We start from the raw sequence: 25,908 nt of genomic DNA on the forward strand, positions 1-25,908 counted from the left end.
TAGACTTCCTGTTATTATGGTTCAATTAGAAGAATTTTATAGTAGACAAGCCAGTATGCTGCTGGATGTACAATCATGAAGTGGGTCACTGTTACCATTCTCCTTGGATTACTTTTTACTGCAGTTACATCAAATGACCATCTGCCGATCAGTAACTTATTTTTTTGTTTTAATTTATATCTCTTGAAAGTTTATTTATTTGTACTTAACTTTAATTTGTAAAATTTAAATAATATAATTTTTTTGTTTTTTTAGGCACTTTTTGATTTAAAAATTTTGTGGCACAGTCCAAGAATTAAAATTTTAAAATATATGTTTCACATACACTTTGATATTGTATGTTTTTAATGTGAAAGTGCAATAAAAATATATAAAAAATGAATGTTTTTATTGTTAAACTAATGAATAAACAATTCATAATTAATTTAGAATAAAAGAAGAACATCAAAAACATATAAAAATTAAATAATTTGTGATTATAATTAGCAATTCAGCTATTATTTTATTTCTGTTACATGATTCTAGCTGATTAGTAATTTGCTATTTCTGTAATAAGAGTTTTGTAACATGAAAACCTTTGTGCTGCTGTAAATGAATAACTTGTAGTAAAAATTACTGATTCAGAGCCAACCTTTCTCAAAGGATAATGTTAGTGTTATTTATTTGAGACAGATGTGGGTTTATTCAAATAAATACATTAAGTTATTCAACATCTTTAGTCCACCGACAATTTAATCTAATTTTAATATAAGTTAAACATCCACCCAGACAGCAATCATTCAAGAGTGATTGGAAGAGACATGTATTCTTATTCAACCCTCATTTTTAAAATTTTTTAATTGTTAATTACAACTCTCACAAAAAAAATCTATTTATTTCTTCCATCTAATTTAAAACATTGAAAAACATTTTTAGATACAATTTCAGAAATTGTTCAAAGGCCATTTTATTGTGGTGTATGAATGTTAAGTACCGTAACCATAATAATGGTAAGAGTTCTGACATGAGTTACAAGACATTTATGAAAATGTCACATCCATTTTCAAGAATAATGACTATCCTAAGTTGGCTTACTAACTCAGAAAATGAGAAGTAATTAGCACCTGAGAAGCACCTATTTTGAATATGGATAAAACCATTGCATTGGTTTTATCCATATTCAAAATTAGATAGTTAGATCCATCCAGTGGATAATTTTTTGAACTGCTAATGCAGATTTTTCTACCTACACATATTTTAACTTAAAAAGTTATATCTTCTGCATAATTGTATCATCTGCAAAGATGGTTACAATGAATGATGTGATTGGTATATTCTAATGAAAAAAAATTGATTATCATAATACAAACTCTTCAGTAATAAACTGAAATAAAAAAAATATATTTAGTTTTATGTTGATTTTTAGCATAATACTTTGTGAATGAATAAAATTTTATTGAATAACATTTTTTAAATTAGATTAAATGTCAAAGGAAAATAGGAATATTTTGCAGAAGTTGGTGAATCTTCATTTGTCATGTGGTATATTTTTCTTACATATTACAGTTATTTTTGCGCATTACTAATACAAATTGCATTAGTATGTATATGCACAAGTTCCTCAATGGCGTAAAAAGATCTTTAAATTTTGACTGAGATCAATTTAAATTGGTAAAAGAGAAGGTAATTTATTAAAATGTTAAATGTTAGGAAAATAATTTTTTTGGCCTACTTATTGCTAAAATAACTAAAGTAGATCATTATGAAAGAAAATAAACATTGTAGAAATATAGAGAGTCATCAAATAATGCTGTTTAGTTTTATGGTTTTTATTTTATTTTTATAATGTGTAAATAATAAATATCTTTCATATGATGAAAACACAGCTGATTTTTAAAAACCTGAAATTTAAGACAAGTGTGTGTGCTTTGTATGCATACATTTATTGGGGTACACAGATAAATATTTATTTACATTTTTACTATGGTAAAAAACTTTTAAGTATCTTTAAAACATTATTTTACTCAGTTTGATAAATAAAATTTTCTACAAGTTCTATAAATAAAGTTATATGCATGAACCAATTGTTTTATAATTTTCTCCAGTTTGTACAACATTTATTATAGTGTAATGGTTATGTAGATAACTTACTGGATTAACTAGATTTATGTACTAATATCGAAAAATACTCTTTGGTGGATATCAGAAGTTTTATGCAGGTTTTTTTACTTATATCTTGTTTTAAACTGGTGACAAACAATTTTTAAGTTGATTCTAATGCGAACATTGGATAAAATACTAATAAACTATACTATTCTATAATATTATTGAAGTAGCATTTTAATTAAAATTTGTTAATGAGAAAAATGTTTTTAAAAGTGTATTATTTGCTTGTAGGCATATTTCCTTCTGAAAGCATCTCAACTTAAGTTTTGTTTAAGTGATCTCAAATCTAAGACATTCATTTTATTTACCAGCATTAATAAAAAGTTAATTAGTTAACTTTAAGTAATTTATCTTTACAGTTTATATTTTCCAATATGAAGTAACAGATTAATGTAAACATTATAGTACTACAAGATTATATTTGTTTTTAGAATTACTTTGGCAACCAAAACCTGAGGATCCAAAGAATTCATTCATTTGGTTTAATCGTACAAGTTATGAATACTGGAGCAACAGCCTTGACAATTATCTGGAAGGTAAAGATAGAATCTTTAAATAAAATTTTTCATATTAGAATAAATTGCATGATTGATGGCACAAGTGAATAGTTATAAGTGATCAGACACTCCTGAAAGGATCAGAACTATTTTCAAGAATAACCAATATCCTTGATCAAGGCTTATAGGTATAATTAGGTGTGATGTTTATTCTGTTTACCATAGACAATGGCAGTTTGACAAATGTGATCCCTTTCAGAATACAAATTCTGACTTTCAGCCCTTGTACTTTGTGCAGATATATATATATATATATATATATTCTGCATGTAGTAATGAAAAACAAGAGCAAGGTATAAGGTCAACCAGTAGTAAAAAATTGACTTTTTTTCCTGATAATATATTGAAAAAAAAAACATTAAATATAACCAGGCATCATAGGTATTTAGAAGATGGTTGATAATTTACAACTTGTCACATTAACATTCCCTAGTAGTTTATACCAGGAGCCTTATGAACTTCCCTCATCTAAACCCAGAAAAAGAAAAGAAAAATTGAAATAAAAGTCCTGATTATGCTTGCAACCATCATTAAAGTTAAGTTTTATTCTCTTAAAGGCACTTTGAAATGGAGGACCACTGTATATTTTTTTCAATATGAAAGTATTTTTATTTTATTCAATTCTTTTCTTAATATTGCTTATCTAATAAGCAAATTTAATGTTATTTTTTAAGATTTAAATTTATTCTAGAACAATTTTCTTAATTAAAAAAAAGAACCTTAATTTAGTTATTAATTTTTTCCTTTTTAACAACGTCTGCTCATAGAATATTCTTTTCCCATAATTTTTTTGTTTTCCTGTTTGGTCATTTGTTATTTGTATTTTGTTCTGATGGCTAAAATTTAAGCTATCTTTTCAAAGGAACTGTTTCTAAGGTCTGTTTTACAAATTGTGTAATTATACATTTTTATATACACATATACACAAAAGCTGTTGAATTATTTTTTTTTTTGTAAAGAAATAAGATTACTTTAAAAATTTCTTATCAAATATACTAAAAATGAGTAATACATTAACATAATGTATTCAGTCTTCCTCTATAATGAAACAATTTTCAAACTGTTCTGACATGTGATAAAAAATATTAACATTATTTACTCTGAAGTGCTAGTAATCAACAGATAAGAAGGTTTTTCTGTTTGGTTCAATACAGTTACTTCCACAATAAACAATTATGTATATAATTGTTGTAATAAAGAAACATGTAAGCCACGACATGCCGCAACATGTAAACATGTAAGTATATGCAACAGTGCAGACATATCTGACAGTTAATAATTAGGTTTACCATATTTTTTTGGTCCAACCCAGGACATATTTTTGAAATTACTTAAAGGTCTTAATAGTTTACTAAAACATTAAACCTTATTTATTCAGTTGTATTTTTCACTAGACATGACATTTTTCAGAAATGGCTTGTTTGTTTTAATTACATCATAAAGTTCACAAGAAAGTTCTGAATTAATTTTAACATTTAGCAGATGTTTAACAATACATACTGAAAGTCTACCCGTTTCTGCAGACCAAATATTCCCCATAATTGAAAAAACTCTCTTAACTGGAGCAGATGTCCCAAGTAAAGACACCACAAACTCAACCATTTTTGAAAATTGCAACATGAAATATCAATCTTTTGAAACACCTTAAAAATTGCTTTCCACTTCTCCTTAATAGTATCTGGTACTTTTACAGAACTTGAACCACAACCTACACTCTGGTTCTGAATTACCTGGTTCAACAATGTACATTTATTAAATGGTCATCAATATTTATGGAATCTTTTATAATTTCATTAACAATTTGTGCACTCTCTTCTAAATCAGACCAGGCATTTCAGTTTGCAAATTTATCTATGGAAACTTACTAACTTTATCAAAACTGGTTCTCCACAACTCTAAATATTGGATACTAGAATTATAAAAATTTGTGAGTTTTTTCCTGAAGTTGAAGTTAACGAATTAATTCAGAATATGTCTGAAATGCTTCTGTTGCTGTGATAGAATTAGTTTCCAATTTCAGAACTACATTATTAAATAACTGTAGAGTACCACATAAAAATTTCAAAACGAGTTCACTTTCTAAATTAAAAATAAAAATCAAATAATAATTTTGGGCATTTGTCACAATATATGAAGTATGATTTTAGGCCATAAAAAATGGAAAGAATTCTTTCTATTGCAGGTAAACTAAGGAACCTTGTGCTGCTACGAGATAATGCTATTTGTTTCCACAAATTCATAGAACTCACGTTCAAGTTTCATCACTCTTACGGTATATACGAGGTGTGTGAGAAAAGTAATGAGACTGACTTTTTACTTGCCAAAGTTTTTATTTTTTCAAACAACAATATTATCTCCTTCAAAGTAGTTAGTTCCCTTGGGCAGCTATACACCGGCAGAGTCATTGTTCCCACTCCTGGTAGCAGTGCTGGAAGACTTCAACTGGTAGGGCTTTTAACTGGTTGGTCACAGTCTTTTGAACGTTCTCCAGAGTTCCAAAATGATGTCCTTTTAAGACACGTTTCAATTTCGGGAAAATGAAAAAATTCACAAGGGCTCAAATCAGATGAATAAGGGGTTGAGGAATCGTAGGAATGCGTTTTGAGGTCAAAAATTCCATGATGGAAATGGCCGTGTGACACGGGGCATTGTCATGATGAAGCATCCACTTGTCTGCAATGTCTGATCTCACGCGAATCACTTTTTTCCTGAGCTTTTCAAGGACACCTTTGTAAAACACTTGGTTGACAGTTTGTCCTGGAGGAACAAATTCTTTATGCATGATACCCCTACTGTCAAAAGAGCAAATCAGCATGGTTTTGGTCTTTGATTTGTTCATTCGACATTTTTTCGGTCGAGAAGACGACGGAGTGTGCCACTCTTTGCTTTGTTTCAGGGTCGTACTCAAATATCCAGGATTCATCACCTGTGATCACACGATTGAAGAATTCTTGGTCATTGTCAATCCTCTCAAGAAGATCAATGCACACGTTACTTCGATTGTCCTTTTGTTCCGTTGTGAGGTTTTTCGGCACCAATTTTGCACAAACCTTTCGCATGTCCAAATCGTCTGTCAAAATTTGATGTACGGTGAAAGAGTTTAAATTTAACGGTTAACTCATCATCCTTATTGTTAAACGACGGTCTGACCTCACAAGAACCCCCTCACACGCTCAACGTATTCGTCAGATTTTGAAGTTGAAGGTCTCCCTGAGCGAGGTTGATCTTCAATGTGTTCTCGGCCTTCCAAAAATGATTTGTGCCAGCGGAAAACTTGTGCTCTTGATAAGCAATGTTTCCCATAGGCCTGTTTTAACTTTTCAAAGGTCACACTCGCGGATTCCCCAAGTTTAACACAAAACTTGATTGCACAACGTTGCCCTAAATTCCGATGCTCCATTTTCGTAATACACAACAAAAACACAATTTCACTGATGGCGCTGTCAAAAATAATGTGTTCGCTGAACGGAGTTGCAACTCGTACTGAGCAAGTGGAAGGGATGAACAAACCGGTCTAGCACAGACAGGTAGACACAGCGTTGCTAGATCGCTCGCAGTGTTACCAATCTCATTACTTTTCTCACACACCTCGTATGTGAAAATATTTATAAATTTTTATAACGGTAACGTCTATTTTTATAACGGTAACAACCAATTCTTAAAATAGGTCTATCTAAATCACCGAACGTTTTTGAACACATTTTTTCATTCCGCTTTCTCTTCACATCATCAAAATTACCGTCAGTGTAATCAACAGTATAACAAACCAACTTTTCTTCAAGTTTGTATTTTTTCACACACTGCAAAATATGAGTCAAAATTTGAGCAGTTTCACCTGACACTTCATCAAAATTTAAAAGTTTAACTTGAATTCCCTTCTCCAGACTGAAATATCTTACAATAATAGGAACAAGTTTTACTTCACTAATGTTTGGGCTATCCATCGTTATTGTTACATAATTAATGTTTTCCAAGGAACACAACACATTATCAAATATAAATGGCGAAATAACGTTAACAATAATTAACTAGGTTTTGGTTCTAGCAGATGAAAAATTTGGGTCATATATCATTTTAACCAGTTTAGATGCGCAGTCTGATGTTTTCAAACTGTGTTCGTGTCCAGCAGTGTGGTATGAAAATGTAGCTTCTTTAGCAGCACACTCCAGATTACTGTTATTGTTATTGCCATTTTTGGCTTTAAAAAAATCTCTTATGTTTGCTGAAGTAGTAGCATTAATAGCACTCCTACGTTTAGCTGTTTTCACATGATCTTCAATATCGTCCTTTCCTTTATTTGCAACAGAATATTCTCCAATACATAGTGTGCAATATACACGTTCATGTTACTGTCATTACACAATTTCAAAAATCTGTATTCCTGTTGCAGGTTAACATTAAACACACATTCTTTTGCCCATTTCTAAACGATGAGACGAAAAACGAATAGAGATAAAATGATCAAAAACGTATAGACGAGTTACTTCACACACGCAAACAACATAAGCAGATTGCCTCTGTTGTGTTGCCAAATGACTAAGTAAAATGTGGCGTGACCGGGAGCCACGCCTCCCGGCAAACTCAACGTCAGCGCTTGCTCCAAGGTCGGCTGAGAGATGCATGGCCGTAAGAGAATGTTTAAAACGCGATGTCGAACATATAGGTGTAAAATTTAAAAAAATCCTTGCCAGTCATAAAATTCTCTAACCCCGGACATTTTTGCAACCCTGGACATTAACCCGAACAGCACTAAAAAACCAGGATTGTCCAGGATAATACCGGACGTATGGTAAGCCCATTAATAATCTATGTAATAACTTTTTTAAAATTGCTTTCAGAATATTAGAAAATATTATCCCAGAAGGCATATAGTATATATATTATATGTCATTAATAGTAAACAAAATGACATCAATAACAATAATATAAACCACACCAGAATCCAGCTTTATGAACAAAACAAATTACTCAACTTTTTAGACTTCACCATATATACAAAGTAGACAATAAGCACACCTTTAACTTCTGTAACTGTAAAAATTAATTTGAAATATTTGTGAATGGCTATTTAGACCATTTGATGTGGCTTTTCAGAAATATATTGGATGTTAGTAGTTACATGTAGGGGAAAAATGGTTTTATACATAAGTAAAATACAAATGATATTACAGTTTTATGTAGGTACTTAAATTTATTTGTATGTGCTCAGTTGCTCATTCTTGCACACTCACACACACACACACACACACACACAAATGTGCGCACGTGCACATCAAAATATAAATATATATAATGAAAACATATGATAAATATGTAACTATGATATAAAAAGCAACTTGAATAACCTGCTTATAAACTACCACATTAATTTCATACTTATATTTACATTTGTTTTTTTAACTTTGATTAATATTTAAACTATACATTTTTTATTATTGGTAAAATTAACCGATCTTTTTATATTTCCTTCACTTGTAAACAGATATATAGTCAGAAATGGAAAACATGCAGCTACTTCCACTGAGAAAGGTGACATATCTCACAAACAAAATATTTTGCCCAAAAATTATAAAACCTCATTATAAAAACTAAATAATTTCATTCTCTTTTTCATAATTCTAGAGCTTTTTTTAAATATTTATCCATATAACAATCAGGTTCCTTCCCCTGGCAAAAAATTTGGCAAACCAAATTTAAATTTGTGAATGTTAATAAGAAAATTAGTTTTATCAATTTACTTTTTAATGATTTTTAAAATTATTTTAAGTAATAAATCTTAAAAACTTAATTTAATAAAATTTTTCTTTTAAAGATGAAATTTTATTCTTTTTTATTATTATTAAAATGTGTTAACTTAAAGTAGGTGATGCTAACTTCAGGGAGTATTAAAATACTGACATTTATTGCACTTATATGTAAGGAAGATTTAAGTAATACAGTGAAGGATACTTTACAGTTTACAGTTATTCACAGTACTCATGCATTATAAATTTACACCATTGTGTCACAAAACCTACACAAACAAATAAATGTAGGAAGTGAAGGCAATTATGTTGTTGAGAGAGTTAATTAAGTAAATTTGCTTATATGTGTTTTTGTGTGGAGGAGTAAAAGGATGACTCCTTCTTGTTGCATATTTTCAGAGGAATATGTTAACTGTTTTAAATGTGGATGTTGTCATCTTAGTAAAATACTAATATTTTACAAGCCATGTTTCACTGAAATGTTATTTTTATAGATGGGTTAATTGCAGATTAGTTATGAGAAGTATTAATTTACATTTCTATATTACTTTCAAGATGCTATTTTACTTATTCACTCAATATCCTTTATTAATTCAGTATGCTGAAGTGAAGTGATTATATCTTGCTAATATAACTCTGTTAAAAATCAGATTTAATTTCACATAATTATTTATTTTGAGAATATAGTGCCTTTTAATAAGTGGAAGCCAAAAATTATAGCTCAGCAGTTGGTCTTGTTCAGATTAGGTAACCGCTTCTGAGTCAGCATAGTTAATTTAATGATGGGCAAAGTATCATATACTAGGACACAGATATTCAGATCTAGTATGATTTAATATTCTTTTAGTTTAGTTTTCAGGTTGTAACCATACCACAGAGTAGCTATCATATCAACTTACTGATAGGTGATCCTAGTTTCTCACATTTCTGATAAATTAGTTGTTATTAATAATAATTTAACAATATTACCTTGAATATTATTTTTAGGAATCTATATGAAAACTTTTTAAACTGATAGAATTTTTTTACTATGAAGTTAAGGTTTTTATTCTGTAAACAAAAAATTCACCAGAATTTTAAAATACAATATTATGTTAAGGAAATAATAAATATTGCTAATATTATGTTACATAGTTAGTCATAAGTACCCAGTTTTATTTATTTTTTTTGCATGCAGTAACATATTTCAAGGCATACATATTTAATTTATCTAAATTAATTAATTAATCTCAGTTAAATTTATTTTTACAAATTTTAATAAATTTCATTTAATTAATAATTTAAAACAATTATTATCAATTGTTTTTTTAGCATACAGAACACCTTCACTGACTCCAGGTCGTCTTGAGAAATTAGTAAAATGTAACTATACTAATCCTCCTGAAGGAAAAAATGTATGTCACATCAATGTTGATAGTTACACACCATGCATTTCTACAAATTATTTTGGTTACAAGAAATTGACACCTTGTGTTTTCTTGGAAATTAATAAGGTTTGTTAACATTTTACACTTTAAAGATAAAGTAGTTAAAATTATTTGAAAGAAAAATTAGAACATGACTTTGAAAATCTTCAGTTGAATTGCATGTTTATTTGTTTGGTTTTTTGTTATTATTTTTAACTTTATTTTTCTGTTCTCCAGATGTCTTTTTAAATTTTAGTAATGGGGAATGTTTTAAACATATTTCTACAGCAGAGCTTTATGTTCTTTGGCAGACCACAGGTAAAACCTACTTCACATCTCCACTCTAAACCACATTACCACTAAATAAAATATTGATAACGCAAGCCTGGAACATTTGGGTTGTGGAATGATTTTTAACTTTTGATAGTTGCTTCCAATGTATTACTTAGTGGTGAATCCGAAAATAACTTTCATTTTCTTCCATCAGATCAGGATTTTTCACAAATTGTATATATCAAAATTTGTAAAAAGCTGAAAAATTGCAAAAATGTGATATTATAAAATAGACAACATTTTTTTTATAAGAAATTAATATAATATATTTACTTTTTTGGCTTATTCTATGCATTCTTAGAGCTAAACAGTTGAATGGTCTGAAGAGGAGAGCTGAGGGGGTTTTGGTTGAAGATGACGAGATGGTGGGAGAGCTTGGCCGACAGGTTGTGACATGACTTAACAAGATGTAACATGTTTATTGGCAGCTATCCGTGCCATTTATGCACCGTGCAACTGCTGTCAGTGATGTTTCAATCCATCAACATACATAAATCAAGTTTTTTTCCATCCTTCAAGATCAAATGCATTTTTGTCAATGGAAAATATATTTTCAGCCCATAAAGGAAATTTTCTGTTTTCCGATTGGCTTCAAGAGAGGCTGCAAAAATTCTGCAGATTCTTTTTGTTACATTTGTGGTGAGTTAATGGTGGAAAGACAAAAAATAAATATATCAAGTTTTGTTCGACAAGTGTATCTCACATATTTCAGAGTGAAAATGAAGACAAAACTTGGGCACCCCACTATGTTTAGTACACATGTGTTGAAGGACTTAGATGGTGATCAAAGGGTGAACAAGAAGCATTCAGATTTGGAGTTCCAATGGTGTGGGGAGAGCCACAAAATCACACCAGTGATTGTTACTTTTGTTCAACTGCTGTTCATAGTTTCAATTTGAAGAATAAGAGAAGAGTCATCTATCCAAATCCGTAAGTGGAGCCATCCACTTTACGCCTGGTTCTTCATGGCCCAGACATACCAGTGCCAATTCCACCAGAAAGTTTACCTGAAATAGATGGTTCCACAAGCAGATAGCTTGTGGGTAGTTAGCGGATAGCAGAGAAAGAAAAAATCAGTGGATAAGGAAAGATTGGGCAAAAAGAGCTTCATTAGAACTTGGAACCAAAAATGTGCTCTGAAAAGCTCTCATAGATCTGAATAAAGTTCTCCTTCCACCCTCTGCATAACAAGTTAGGCTTGATGAAACAGTTTGACAAAGCCTTACCAAAAATATTAACAACATTAAATATTTTAAATACGTCTGTAACAAATTTCCAGTCTTATCAAGTAAAAGAGGTGTCTTTATTGTTACTGACTTTAGAAAACTTCTCAATGATGGTAATTTTGAGAAAAAATGGAAGTTTTCCATTTTTCAGAAGCCTAGGAGACATAGTAATCAAGTCTCTGAGCAATAAAAAGGATCCAAACTTCAAATCAATCATTGAGAACATGCTGCAGAAGTACAAACATTTAGGCTGTTCCATGAGCTTGAAGGTACACTTCCTAAATTCACACGTAGACTATCTTCCTAAAACTCTGGATGCCGTTAGTAAAGAGATGGGTGAGAGAATTCATCAGGACACGAAAAAAATGGAAAGGAGGTATCAAGGAAAATGGACTACTATGATGATAGCAGACTATTACTGAATGTTACACTGAGATGAACCTGTAGAGAACACAGAAGGAAAAGCGCAAAGCAGAGTCTAAACCATCCAAAGAAACTTCGACCCATGGAATAAAATTATAAGTATTTTACACACTTCGTCATTAAGGGTGGGTGAAGAGAGGATTGGTTTCCAAAGGCATCATTTACCTCATAAAAATTAATTAAATAAAAATAAATTAATTTAAAAATGCACTATAATAGAAATTAGGCTTATTTTCTGGCAATTTTCATTATAAATTAAGGGGTCAATGACCCCTCCCACCCTCCTCTTCAGACCACTCAACAGTTAAGTTATAAAAATGCATAGTGTAAGCCAAAAAAGTGAATATATTATATTAATTTATTGTTAAAAAAAAAAAACATTTTATTAAATCATATTTTTACAATTTTTCAACTTTTTACAAATTTTGAAATTTGCAATTTGTGAAAAATCCTGACATGATGGAAAAATGAAGGTTATGTTCAGATTTAGCACTAAAAAATACATAAGAATCAATTATCAATAACTAAAAACCACAACCATCACAGGCTTGTGCAATTTAACAACTCGCAGTACTCTATTCCATCATGCAAGTAGTGATCTATTTAGACAATAAGCTTTTTCTTAAGTGTGTATAATAAAATTAGGTGGTGACTGATGAAAAAACCACTAGCACAGCAGGAAATTAAACCTGGGACCTTTCGTATATCATTTGATGATTCTACAAATTGAATTAATAAGGTGACTTTACATCCTTTACAATAGAACATTATACTAAGAAGTAGGTATATGTGATTAATATACACACACACACACACATATATATATATATATATATATATATATATATATAATTTGTGAATTTGTTGAAATTGTTACTGTTTTATAAATTTTGAGAGTTATCACAGATAAATACACAAATTCTGCTGTCCAGTACTGGAATGATATAATTAAAAATGAATTAAAATTAACAAAAAAATTAATTAAAATTAAATCAACAACATTTTAAGTATTACATCATTCCAGTACTGGACAGCAGAATTTGCGTATCATCCAAAATAAATCTCAAAATTTATAAAACAATATCAATTTTGGGAAATTCATAACTCACCAATTATAAAAAAAATTTATTTTAATATAATTATAGAATTAAATACAAACTGAAAATGCAAAAATTGATTTACTATGATAATTACTTTACTACGGTGATAGTCAAATTCAATAATGAGTATTTACTGTGATAATCAAATTGATTACCTATTTACTATGTTTTGGTGGTTTTAAATTTTATTTAATATTAATGCTTATATATATATATATATATATATACATATATAATATATTTATATTTATGTGTGTGTGTGTTTGTCTGTTATAATATCTAATCACATATAGAATACCTTCTTCTTAGTAGAATATTCTACTGTAAAGGATATTTGTACTCTAAAGTCATTTGTGTGTGTGTGTGTGTGTATATATATATATATATATATACACACAATAAATGTATCTGTTGTTATACACACATGTTTTGCAGATATTCTATGTTCTTACCAGGAAGTAGATGGTATAATAATCAGTAAGAATATAGGAGATTCTGTATAGTGTTAATTATCAAAAATTTAAGCAATTTTTTTATTTCCATTAGCCAAAATGTAAAAGTAAACAATACTTAAAAATTGTTCATAAACATGTATGTTAAAAAATAGCTATTAAGTGGCAAGATTTATGCAAATATGAACAACTGAATAATTATAACAACTTTATAATAAAAACAAAAAGCAGCTTTCTATTTATAAAGTGTGTGGTAAATAAACTTTTGTCAATAAAAAGCCTACTAGACTTTCCTGAACAAACATTCTTATTATTATGACTGTACTCTCAATTATCAACTCACTTCTAACAAAATTATCTCTAACTTTTACTTAACTATAACTTTTATATACAATAAGTTATTTATATTATTTATCTATCTCACTAATTTATCTATCTTGTGTTTTGGTGATTTTATGACTTTTTTTTTCAATTATTTAAAAGCTAGTTTTTTGCCATTTTGATGTCTTACACTTGAATTTATAAAATTCATATTTATGTATTTTAGTAAACTTTACATAAGTGTGTTTAAACCAACTTGATAACTCTCACTGTTATTGTGTAATGATTATTACAAAATTTTAATTTGGTTGCCATTTTGAGGAGAACTCAATGGCCGATTGTGGCCATTTGTGTAATTTTGTAATCCTCTAATGATGCTTAATCTGAATCCGAAATCAAAATAAAAATCTGAGACAAAAAATGTTCTCACATATACATACATATTGAATTCAACTGTTTGTTCATTGAAAATGTCTCAGTATGAAAGCAATATTACACAGCAACCAGTGTCATGTAAAATAGAATAACAATTATATAAAAAGCATTTATTTAACTTATAAATACCTATTTATTATACTTATAAATTAAGCTATTTTCAAATAACTTGTAGAAAGGAAAGAAAATCAAGTTGTGATTCAGCAGGGAGCAAGACAAATATGTACTATGTCCCCAATGATTTTTAATCTGTGTTCAGAAGAAGCAATTAAGACATTGAATGAAACATTTCAGGCAAAGTAAACAACCTTAAGTATGAAAAGAGAAATATTGAGATTCATTGATGGTGTTTGTATTGTTGTTGGAAATAAAAAAATGAATAAAAGGAAATGGATTCATTGTTTGAAGAAATTCAATATAATAAATGATGATGAATGAAGATAATGCAATGTGGCAGTAATAAGCACAATGAAAAAATAATATGATGGCAGGGAAACCTTTAGCAGAAATCATACAGTTTTTGTTATTTAGGTAGTAATATTACAAACAATAAATGAAATAAAAAAAAATATTAAAAACAGATGGGCCTGAGGAAGGAAAACTCTTATATGGAAAGAAAATCAGCCCAAATCAAATGACAATCTATGAATTGTAATATATAAGCAAAGAAATACTAAAACATATTTGTCTATTTTAGCCCTTTATTTTAATAAAAATGGATAATAGGAAAAATAGTGGCTTTAGAAATATAGAGGAGGTTTTTTTAACCTCCTTTTAAGGAGGAGCATCAAACCAGTCAAATGACTGGTTTGATGCTCCAAGATTCCCTATCTAGTGCTAATAAAAAAAATTTTGTGCAGATAATTTAGATTGACTAGTCATGTATTAAGATATACAAGTTCAATTAATTTGCTAAAAAAAGTCTGAGAAGAGGGTGAAAACTTTAGAGGGAACAAATATTGGAAAATATAAAATAGATAACTAAGGATGTTGCTGTCCCAAATATGTTATGGTTTGAAGAGAAGAACATTCAAAATGGAGAAAAACATCAAACCACCCATATGACTAATGTGAACTTATATTTTTGTTACATAACTAGATTGTTTTTTAAAAAAAAACCCTAATTTAAAAAAAAAAAAAATTAAATAGATTACTCAACGATCAGTCAAAAAAATTTGACAGCACATTCTGACAATTAACAAGAGTACATTTTTTAAAAAATTGACAAGAAGCCTTTGAAGAACCCAGCAAAGCATTGTGATATAATGCAACAGCATTATATGTTATCAAATTAATAGCAGTTCTTTGGAATGGTTGGCCTATCACTAGACAAAAACAATACAAAATTTTAATTGATATTATATAAAAAGGATTAAAGCAGTAGGATTTTAAAGCAGTACAAAAGAAACACGCTAGGATTCTAGCATCAATAAACCCATGTATATTGAAAAGTTAAAATAATATTACAAAAAATTATTAATAATGTTAAGTTGTAATTTTATTTTCTTTGTTAGTGATTTCAAATTTACTGTATGTCTCATTGAAAATCACAAGTTAAAACTTTTAGTTATTTTTAAGAAATTAACAGCCAAAACCTAATTTAATTTTACCCCACCAATCTCTTATATTATGAGGAATGTATGTATATTTTTTATTGGTATTTATTGTGAAATATTCAGTACATGGGCATATTTGTAGTTGATAATATATACATATCGATAATAATGATACTGTTACTGCTACAGTAATGTTACTAAATAACACTACTGCTCTACATAGTTTAGGTACAAAATAAAAATTTTCTGAAAATAAGTAGAACTTATTTAAAAAAAATAGAAAACTGGAAATTTTGGCATATGAATTTAAGTAGAGAATAAATTTGATTTAATTTCTTTCACCTATTATAAGTAGGTTGATGAAGTGAAATACAGGGATAGACTGTAAGGGAGGAGAACTAATTTGTTATTATTATTTTAATACTGAATATTTTTGTTCTTATGGTAGATAATTTTTAATTTTTTTACTAATTTTGTCCTTTTTAGTTGTAATTTAAATATCTCATTTAATTTACCTTCTACTGTTAAAATTTATAAAAAAATTTCAATAATGTAAGAAGTTTATTCAGAAACATAAACTTGTAAATATTTGTCATGAATTTATTTATTAATGTTGGTCAGATTATAAATTATCATGTATTGAAAAATAAATTTCCTTTTTATTGTTTTACAAGGTATTAAACTGGAAACCATCATATTACTCAGATATGTCTGAACTACCATCATCTATGCCACCTTTTTTGAAAACATACATTGATGAGAAAACTGTCCATCCTTCTGGTGTAAGTATTATCACGTTGCAGCTGTAGTATACATTTTAGGGGTTCTCATCTGACAGCACTGGCAATGGCAATGACAGTGTCCAAGCTATATAATAACTTTTAAAATTCCAATCTATGAAATAGACTTTTGTTTACTCTGGCTGTATATTATATTTAACTTACATAACATCAGTTAAAAATATATAAATAATGCATTCTTCTCAATTTTAATATATACTGTAAATAACACTAAAAATATTTAAAATTTACATAAATATTTCAAAAACACAACTTTTTCACATAAAATTTCCTTTCTCAAAGGTATATGAATATGGCACATTATTGTTTACTGTTTATTGTTTCAGATGTTTTGTTTAACTATCATCCATTAAGTTGTTTATCAGTAAAATACATCCAAAAAAATTACAATGAAATTGTAAATCGTACGGTAAATCTTGCAGATATCATTTCTTCTGCTCAAAAAACAAAAATTTCTGTAATATAAATAAAACTGTTTTTAACAAAACGATACTGATATCAAAAAAGGTAAGACATTACATTTCTATTATCAAAATCTGTTATTAATTTAGAATTGTCTTTAAAAAAAATACATGTTAAATATATGTAGTAGACAATAGATATACAATAATAGATAATAAACAATGTTTAAGTGTTCCATATAATAAGAAAAAAAAGAAAAATTTGTTACAAAACTCTTACCAGGCTGTTATTAAACAACGAATAATCATAAGAATTGTATTATTTCTGTAAATATGATATGTATTATTCGTTGTTTAATAAATGAAATCGGGCCAATAAAAGTTTTGTAACAAATGTTTCTTTTTTTTTGCTTATTGTATGAAATACTTAAACATTGTTTATTATCTATTATTGTATATCTATTGTCTGTTATATATATTTAACATGTATTTTTTTTAAATTCTAAATTAATAACAGATTTTGATAACAGAAATGTAATGTCTTATCTTTTTTGATATTAGTATTGTTTTATTAAAAACAGTTTTTTTTATATTACAGAAATTTTTGTTTTTTGAGTGGAAGAATTGATATCTGCTAGACTCTTACAGGACATCATAGTACAATTTACTGTCTGCATTATATCTGTTAGTAGTTGAATTTCCTAGGTATGGTACATAGTGTTTATTCTTGAGGATGAGTATCTCAGCTTTTAAAGTGAATGGTCTCCATTTTTCGGTCTTCTGTAAGCACTATGGACATGGCACCTACTATCATGTTGTGAACACAAATAGAGTTTTTCTTGCATATTGTTCAAATGAATGTGGCCAAAGGCCATATATAATTCTTTAACACATGTCCCAACCAGTTTCTTTTATACTTTTGTCAATATACAGTACTAACCTGTCAATATCAATATAATTTGTTTATTTACCACCCTCCTTCATTCTGTGAGTCCATTAAATGTCAATAATCTTTCCCATAATAATATTTTAATTATCACTATACTTTGTTAATCTCTTTTAACAACCTCCATGTCTTACAGCCATCCAATTAAACACTTTGTCATGTTCATTTCTACCAAATTTTACTGCTCAGAACCTTCCTCTTTTTGTTAAAATTTGTCATGGCAACTTGGTTATGTCTTATATTTCCGGAGAGATGGATTCTTCGATAATTTCTGTCCATAGTATTTAAATCTAATCTACCCTCTCCTTATCCTGTCTACCTTTACTTGTATATCCTTCTCTTTTCTGTCCTTAATTAAAGAAATAACTTTATTTCTTCTAAAAAACTAGCATATAATAATTAAAACTACAAATGTTTTAAATGATAAGTAAACTAAATTTAATAATATTTTTAAAAACTTACATCATAACATTTTCAGATGAAAATGTAAGATGAAGTCAACTGCTCTTACAGTCATTTCAGTGCTTCAGTCATTTCAGTAAAATGATGCAAACATTGAGTTATAGGGCATGTTGATGTTTTTTATCTTTCTTATGATGTCTGTACTATTTTTTTTTTTTAATGTGACCATATCTTTTTGTTTATACATTTCCATGCATCAAGCAAGTTTGTGGGCAGAACCACTTACTTGTATCAACTTATGACTGTATTATTTTTTCTATTTATCTATCTTTCTTTTCACTTTCTACCTTTTCAACAAGATAATTTATTAGTCTTATTAATTTAATTAGTTAGCTCATTTGTTAAAATTATAACTTCATGAAAATTATACTTATCTTTCATTAAATGTTTTCTTAAACTTTAATTAAAAAAGAAACTGCATTTGCTGACAATTTAATGTCGTAAACCAACAAAACTAAACGTAATATAAAAAACTATTGTAAATATAAAAAACTAACTTGCACCTAGTAATTAATCACAGTTAAAGTAGCATTATGAAGATTTGTATTAATTAGTGGTAGTTTTCTGTTTATTTTATTAAACACATTTGAGTGCAAATTAAACATAGTAAATCAGTTTTTTTTTATTTCAGTGGAATACAGTATGGATTTCATGCGATGGTGAAACCCCTACTGATCAAGAATTTATTGGCCCATTACAGTATATACCAGAACCAGGAATTCCTGCATACTTTTTACCGTACGATGGAAGAGAAGGCTACCTCAGTCCTGTTGTGGCAATACACTTTAAACAACCTCAAAGTCAGTACAAAAATACAAGATGTGATAAAAAAGTATTTGACCTTGACACATACAAACAAAAATACTTAACCTATTTAGTTCAATGAATTGTTCTCTTCAGAGTAGGCCCCTTTTGATGTAATACTTATTTCAGTGATGTTTCCTTTGTTGGAAGCATTTTCAAAGTTGTTTTTTTTAGTGAGCATCTTATGTCACATTTCTTTTGATCTCTTCTCTATCTTCAAATCTCTTTCCTTCAAGCAGATTTTAAGCTTAGGAAAGCAAGAAATCACAGGTAGCCATGTCTTCTGAGTAAGGAACTCCTGAAGTTGTTTGATCTTGTGTTTTGCAAAGAATCTTTGGATATGTTGTGACGAATGGTTACAACTAGTATAAATTTCAGCATGAAGGTCATGCTGACAGTCTGTTTTTATTATTAAGGTATGATTCATCACAAGTAAGCTCTCAAGGACAAACTGTGAATAAAAAGTACTATATAATACTTCATTGATTAAGAGATGCTGTTAGGTGCAAGAAATCACAGCTTTGGAAAAATAGAAAGTGGAAAATTTTTTCTTATTTATCTAACAAATCTTTATTAATTTCTTTAGATTTTCATTTGATATGACAAAGAGGAAAATTATGCATTTCACCTCCATACGTATTTTTTATATTTTTTTTTAAGCAAAAAAAAACAAATTTCAGTTTAACTGATGAGGAAGATTACTCTTTTTTACCACTAGAAATAATTACTTGTAATCTTAGATAAAATGAATTAAAACAGTTGTTAAAAAGATTAAAATTTAAAATTAATTCTATAAAAATCAAATAATTTTACCTTAAAATTTGCTAATCTAAAATAGTAGACATTTCATAAAAAAAAAAACCTAAATATCTATCAAGAAGAAATCAGGCTGGAAGAAGCTGACTTTGAATATCTTGGAGGTATTACCAGTATCTTGGAAGTATTAAAACTGTACATCCCCAAAAACAATTACAATATACTTTTAAAAGTCAGTTCATCATCATATTTGAAACGTTTTGTAGGATACTGAGCCATACTACAAAAAACCAAATGGTATTCAGTAAAACTTACATTGTACTGAAAACAGCTTATGGCAAAGAAACAAGCCATCCCCAAAAAATGTCATATTTAGAACACACTGTATGAAAATGTGGTTTTTGAGGACAGTGATATGCAGAATAATGTGTTAAAGAATGAAAAATTGTAACATAAGGCAACATTAAAATATGACCATATAAAACTGCTAAATTACAGAACATCTAGCATATGACTAAAGAAAGAATTGAAGTATTAATTAAGGCTCAGAGGAAGAATGAAAAAAAAGGTGAGTGTATCAAGTGAGGAAGGATGCTAAGATACCAGAAGGATTAGAATGATAACAGATAGAAGGAACAAAACTTTACAAAAGCCAATTATAATGAAAGTTTACTATGTCTGTGATACTGAAGTTGGATAATGATAATAATGTTTCTGAAATGATTCTGAAGTTTACTGAACTTGGTTAATGGTAATAATGTTATACAAATCAATTAAACATTCTGTATGAAATATACTTTATTCTGAAATTGTTTTTTAAAGTTAGTTTTATATGTATCTCATGTTTCATTTGACTATTTATAAAATGAATCTGAAATTTTGCCTGTTTGTTGCTTGTTGCTTGTTATAATTTTATTATTTCTAAAAATATATTACCAAATTAATTGTAATACCTAACTCAGGATTGTGTATATGTTTATGCATTATGCAACGACTTAACTGACTAATAAATTTTTTCTCAGTAGAGCAAAAAATTTACTTTCTTTTATTTTAACCCAAAATCTAGGGATTCTATGGTTTTTTAAATGTTAACATCATATGGTAAACTGGAGTTAGCATTCCTAATTTTGTTACTGGATTGTTCTGTAGTCAAAAACCCATAAAGTTGTAAGTTATAAGAGATTTAAATTAGTTTAATTATAAAAATCAAGTTAATCAGGAAAAATATTGATAATAGTAACTGTTAAAATAATATATGTCATAATATTTTAATTTGTACTTAATAACCCTCTTAAGAGATAAGAAATAGAAAATGTTTTGGGAGATTATTTCAAGTCATGTTATTAGGATCAATATAAAGTTTTTTCCTATTATTAATTTTTTTCGAATTAAATGATTTTCTATGCATATACTTAAGTTCGTAATTACAGTAGTAATAGTGTTATGATTGATTTTTACTGTTCAAAAATTTACAGATAATATTTTTTTTAAAATTTTAATTCTATTTTGGAAGATAATATTTAATTTACAACTGCACAAATAAAGTCAGAATCTTTTGAAATTGATCTTATCAATAGTGATGTTAAAGTTCATCTGGTTCTAAAACACACATTTAATTTTGCCAGTTATAATTACTGACATTCTGTTATATGGAGCCAACCTCTAATTACCGTCACCAAAAAAAGTATCATTTAAGTCTGCACCTTACTGCAGCATTATCAGCTTTTGTAACAGAAATGTTTAACAGATTTTTAGATAAGCAAATTAATTATTATGTGATTGACTGATTATATTAATGATTGATCAGAATTATTATATTTATATAATAATATGTTTTATGTACAAACTGCCATTATTAATCTTTTTATGATAATAAAATAATGATGATTGACAAACAGATTGATTTATGAATTGTTATGAAAGTCTCCAAATATCTTGTGCAAATTTGTTGATTACACCTTAGCTGTTATTAAATGTAATTTTTAACAGACATCATGTAGTTATTTTAATTTGGTAGTGGTTGGTTCATTATGTTTAAGAAAAAGTTTATTTTTATTTTTATTATTTTGTTTGAAACTTGATGTAATATAAAATTAACATGTTTAATTTAATGTTATAAAGCATTAAAGGGCATATTTAGTTATTGATGCAATTTATTATGAAACACAAATATATTCTTAAGCTTGTCTCAAGACAAACAATGGATTAAAACCAGATTCAGTTGTCGAAGATACAAATTCAATTCTAAAACTGCATTCAGCTTTCAGCAAGTTTTATTCATAAAACTCTGCAAAAGTTTTTCTCTCAGAAAAATCTCTATTTTTTCTGTAAGAAGGGGAAAATCTCTCTGTCTACCATTTCTATACATGTGAGTTACATCATATTAAATAATTTCTATTAAGAGAGAGTGACTTTCAGGTATCTTTAATGTTACCATTCATTTTTGACATAAATAATTATGTTTACATAATAATTTATAAATAATAACTATTAATTAAACAATAAATATTAATTGCATTTAAGTTTAAGAATAAATAATTCTGAAGTCAGATTTTTATGTTGTTATATTAGCTTTCAGCCTATTCAATGATATTTTTAGTAATTGGCCTTCAAAATTTTTTTGGTTCCTTAAATTAAAAATTGATGTGGTTTTTTTAGCAAAATTCAAGAAAAAAATTTTAGAGTGAAAATTCAAAAGTCTTTACTTTGGCTGATTGTAATAGTTGAATTCTGCAACAGAATTCCTAAAATTTTAGAATTCGCCATTTACAATCAATCAAAGTAGGGTCTTCTGAATTTTCACTCTAAAATTAGGTTCTTTTTTGAATCTAGTAAAAAATAAACATCTTATTCATGGAAACAAAAATATTTTTTAAGGCAACCACAAAATTTAAACTTTACATTTTACCATTTTTACCAAAACTGCTGTATACAAAAAATCTGAGAAATAATAATACGTGTATAACATTTGACTATCTATTTTTAAGTTATATATCTTCAAATGTGAGCTACACAATATTTATTTGGATTGTAGATAAATTATTCTAATGATGTTGAAAACCTACTAAAATCTACTAAAGTCCTACTTAAATCCTACTAAAAATCTACGGATGTATCAATAATCGTTATTTCTTCCTAAAAATATTTAACAAATAAGTAAAATACATATAAAATATGATATTAATGAAGTGACTGATTTGGTTTATTGTTATAGAATTAAATGTTTTGTCTTACACTGTTGACATATGTACCTTTTACAATTATTAATTTTTCGCGTACCTCTATTGCTCACATTATATATATATATATATATATATATATATATATATATATACATACATATATATATATATATATTTATCAGAGTAAAGGTGAATTAAAATATAATCTATTTTAATTATTTTTATTTTGATAAAATTTTGAAATCAAATAATATTAAATTTCATATTTATTCTTATGATAGTAAATGATTTTAATAAAACTATATTTTGTTAATTTTTTATTTCAGTTGGTGTAATTATAAATGTGGAGTGTAAAATATGGGCACCAAATATAATTCACAATAGAGAGAAAAGTACTGGGATTGCTAAATTTCAACTACTTATAGATTAGCATCAAACCAAAGTTGATTTTATCATATCGAAGGTTATTTAATTTCACATTTTAATTATTTAATTATTAGAATAATTATATCTTAATTAACTTATTAAAACTTCATGTTATTCTATTTTTACTAAAATAAAATTATAAGATATATAGATTCAATTTTTAAAAGGATTAAGTACCTAATACACTATATGTCTCAATGAAGTTGCTAAATGTTAATTAATTTATAGAACTTATGAAAAAATTTGAGTATAAATATTTTGATAATGTTGAGAAAAGTATGTACTTGTATATTATATTTGTTCTATTTATAAGATTAATTTATTTACTGTTTTAAGATGAAAAATATAATTTTATAAGAATTATTTTATTAAAATATTGATTTTTATTTTCCATTTCTGATTGAAGGTATTAATTTGTATAAATTTTTGTGAAGAAAATTTATGTTTTTTTTAATTATGTAGGTAACAATGTTAGTGCCTTATTCACATTGTTAATGTGCACAATATGTTAATACCACAATACCAAAACGCTCAAAATGTTAATTGTGGTATTCTTACTATTTCATTAGTTTTAAATTATACAAGAGTCCGATACTGGTAAGAAGCTTAAATAGACATAACATGTAAAAAACAGCAATATGTTTTATTGTCAATGCTTCATTTAAAAAAAAAGTTATTTTATCAGTTTAACCCTTCATACTGGGGTCATTCCCATAGTTGAACAATAAGTTTGAAGTAATAAATTATTCTATTGGGTTCTCATTTATTACTTTATAATTATTTAGACTACTGATTTCTTAAATTTTACTCCTTAAATACCTCACTTTTGTTATTGTTTCTCAAAACTTTACCCATTTCATTATATCAATAATTAACTTTATCATATATTATGCAGTTACTTTTAAATAAAAGAAGTTTTTTAATATCTAAAAAATTTAGTGCTATTATTTTTTAAATCAGTATTTTCTTTGACAATTACCTGGGGAATGTTATCATTAAAAAAGAGAAAAAATACTGCATGATAAATAGTTAATCTCCCACTATCAGATCTAGTTTCACACTGTATTCCAAAATTAAGTTCAATGAATTAATATTAGTTTATTGAATCAACATTTATTGGAACAATAAATGTTAGCTTATTCTTCTATCCATTTTTTTCATTCCTCTCATAATTAATTTAGGTAAATAACTATTACTTCTGAATCAGTTTCACTGCAACTGGTTAACATCATTATCATTTAGAATTACAGTTATTAATGTTATTTTATTTTTTCAAAGTATGTTAAATAATTTCTCCATTAAAATAAATAATATAATTTATTAATTTATTTATCAAATGGTACGTAGATGTGCATGTCCAAAATATTATAAATAAATATTCAGATAACTATAATAGCAGAATATATGTAATTTATATAGGTATAATTACAGATTTCCATATAACTATAAACTGACATCAAGGTTTTTTCAGTCGTCTGACTCCAGGTGGGGTAGCATGATATACATTTTGTGGGTTTCCCATGTATGCTGTATTCCCTTCTATGTGTCCTCCTTGGATGTTATATGAATCCCTTGTATGCTGCTCCATAGCGAGCATATGGACAGTTTTTAATTAGATGTTAAACTGTTTGGAGTGGGTCACCATACTCACAACCAGCCATAAGTGACTTACTCCATTTATTTAAAAAGTCGTTACATCTACCATATCCAGTTCTTATGCGATTAAGTCGGCACCACAACTGTCTTGGTAGACTAAAGCCTGGCACTTGTGCATGGTCGCCTCTATCCACTGGCAGCCATAGTTTTCTTCCCATGAGTTCTGCCATTGTTGTTTGATATTTAACACTCTGGTGCCTGAGATTTGGTGGAGGTATATCAGCTAGTACTGGGAGCTATCTAATTGGCATAGAGGAGATTGTATCAGTAATTGCTGTCATAATTTTATTTAATTTAATATCTCCTTTACCAGTATGGCAGATATTCAAACATACAGATGCACAGTACTCAGCCACAGAATAGGCGAAAGCTAGCCTTGGTGTAATATATAGCCTTTTTATAATATGATAAAAAGCAATATCATTAGTTGAAACATAACCATCATTATAACGTTTGACAACGTCTTATTTATTTTAAAATCCATTCTGTAATGCAACAGCATTCTTTAAATTATTATAAATCTTTTTTTCATCAGTAAACTTAAATCAAGGTACTCCATTTTTTATGAAATTTGGCTGTGTAACAATAAACATAAAAAACTTACTCCATTTTGTTAGTGCTATATCTTAGAAGAAACTGTCTGGCATTTTGAATGATTTTACTTATGAAAAACAGGTTTTTACAGCTTATCTAGAGTCCTATATTATTGTATTGTATTACATATTCAGTATTTATAATGTCACATGTGTAATATTATACGTCTTTTATTAGTAGTTG

General features: G+C 27.8%; 1 protein-coding gene across 1 annotated transcript; it reads left to right on the forward strand.

Annotated features, from left to right (window-relative positions):
• On the forward strand, nucleotides 1-24,331 carry LOC142319215 (sodium/potassium-transporting ATPase subunit beta-2-like). Its single transcript, XM_075356244.1, has 6 exons — nucleotides 1-151; nucleotides 2,577-2,681; nucleotides 9,758-9,939; nucleotides 16,373-16,480; nucleotides 18,939-19,107; nucleotides 23,376-24,331. The coding sequence occupies exons 1-6, from the start codon at nucleotides 76-78 to the stop codon at nucleotides 23,477-23,479; spliced, it is 744 nt and encodes a 247-aa protein (XP_075212359.1). The 5' UTR covers nucleotides 1-75; the 3' UTR covers nucleotides 23,480-24,331.
• Nucleotides 24,332-25,908: the final 1,577 nt, after the last annotated feature.

This window comes from Lycorma delicatula, chromosome 2 (genome assembly GCF_047948215.1).
Source record: "Lycorma delicatula isolate Av1 chromosome 2, ASM4794821v1, whole genome shotgun sequence".
Lineage (NCBI taxonomy): Eukaryota > Metazoa > Arthropoda > Insecta > Hemiptera > Fulgoridae > Lycorma > Lycorma delicatula.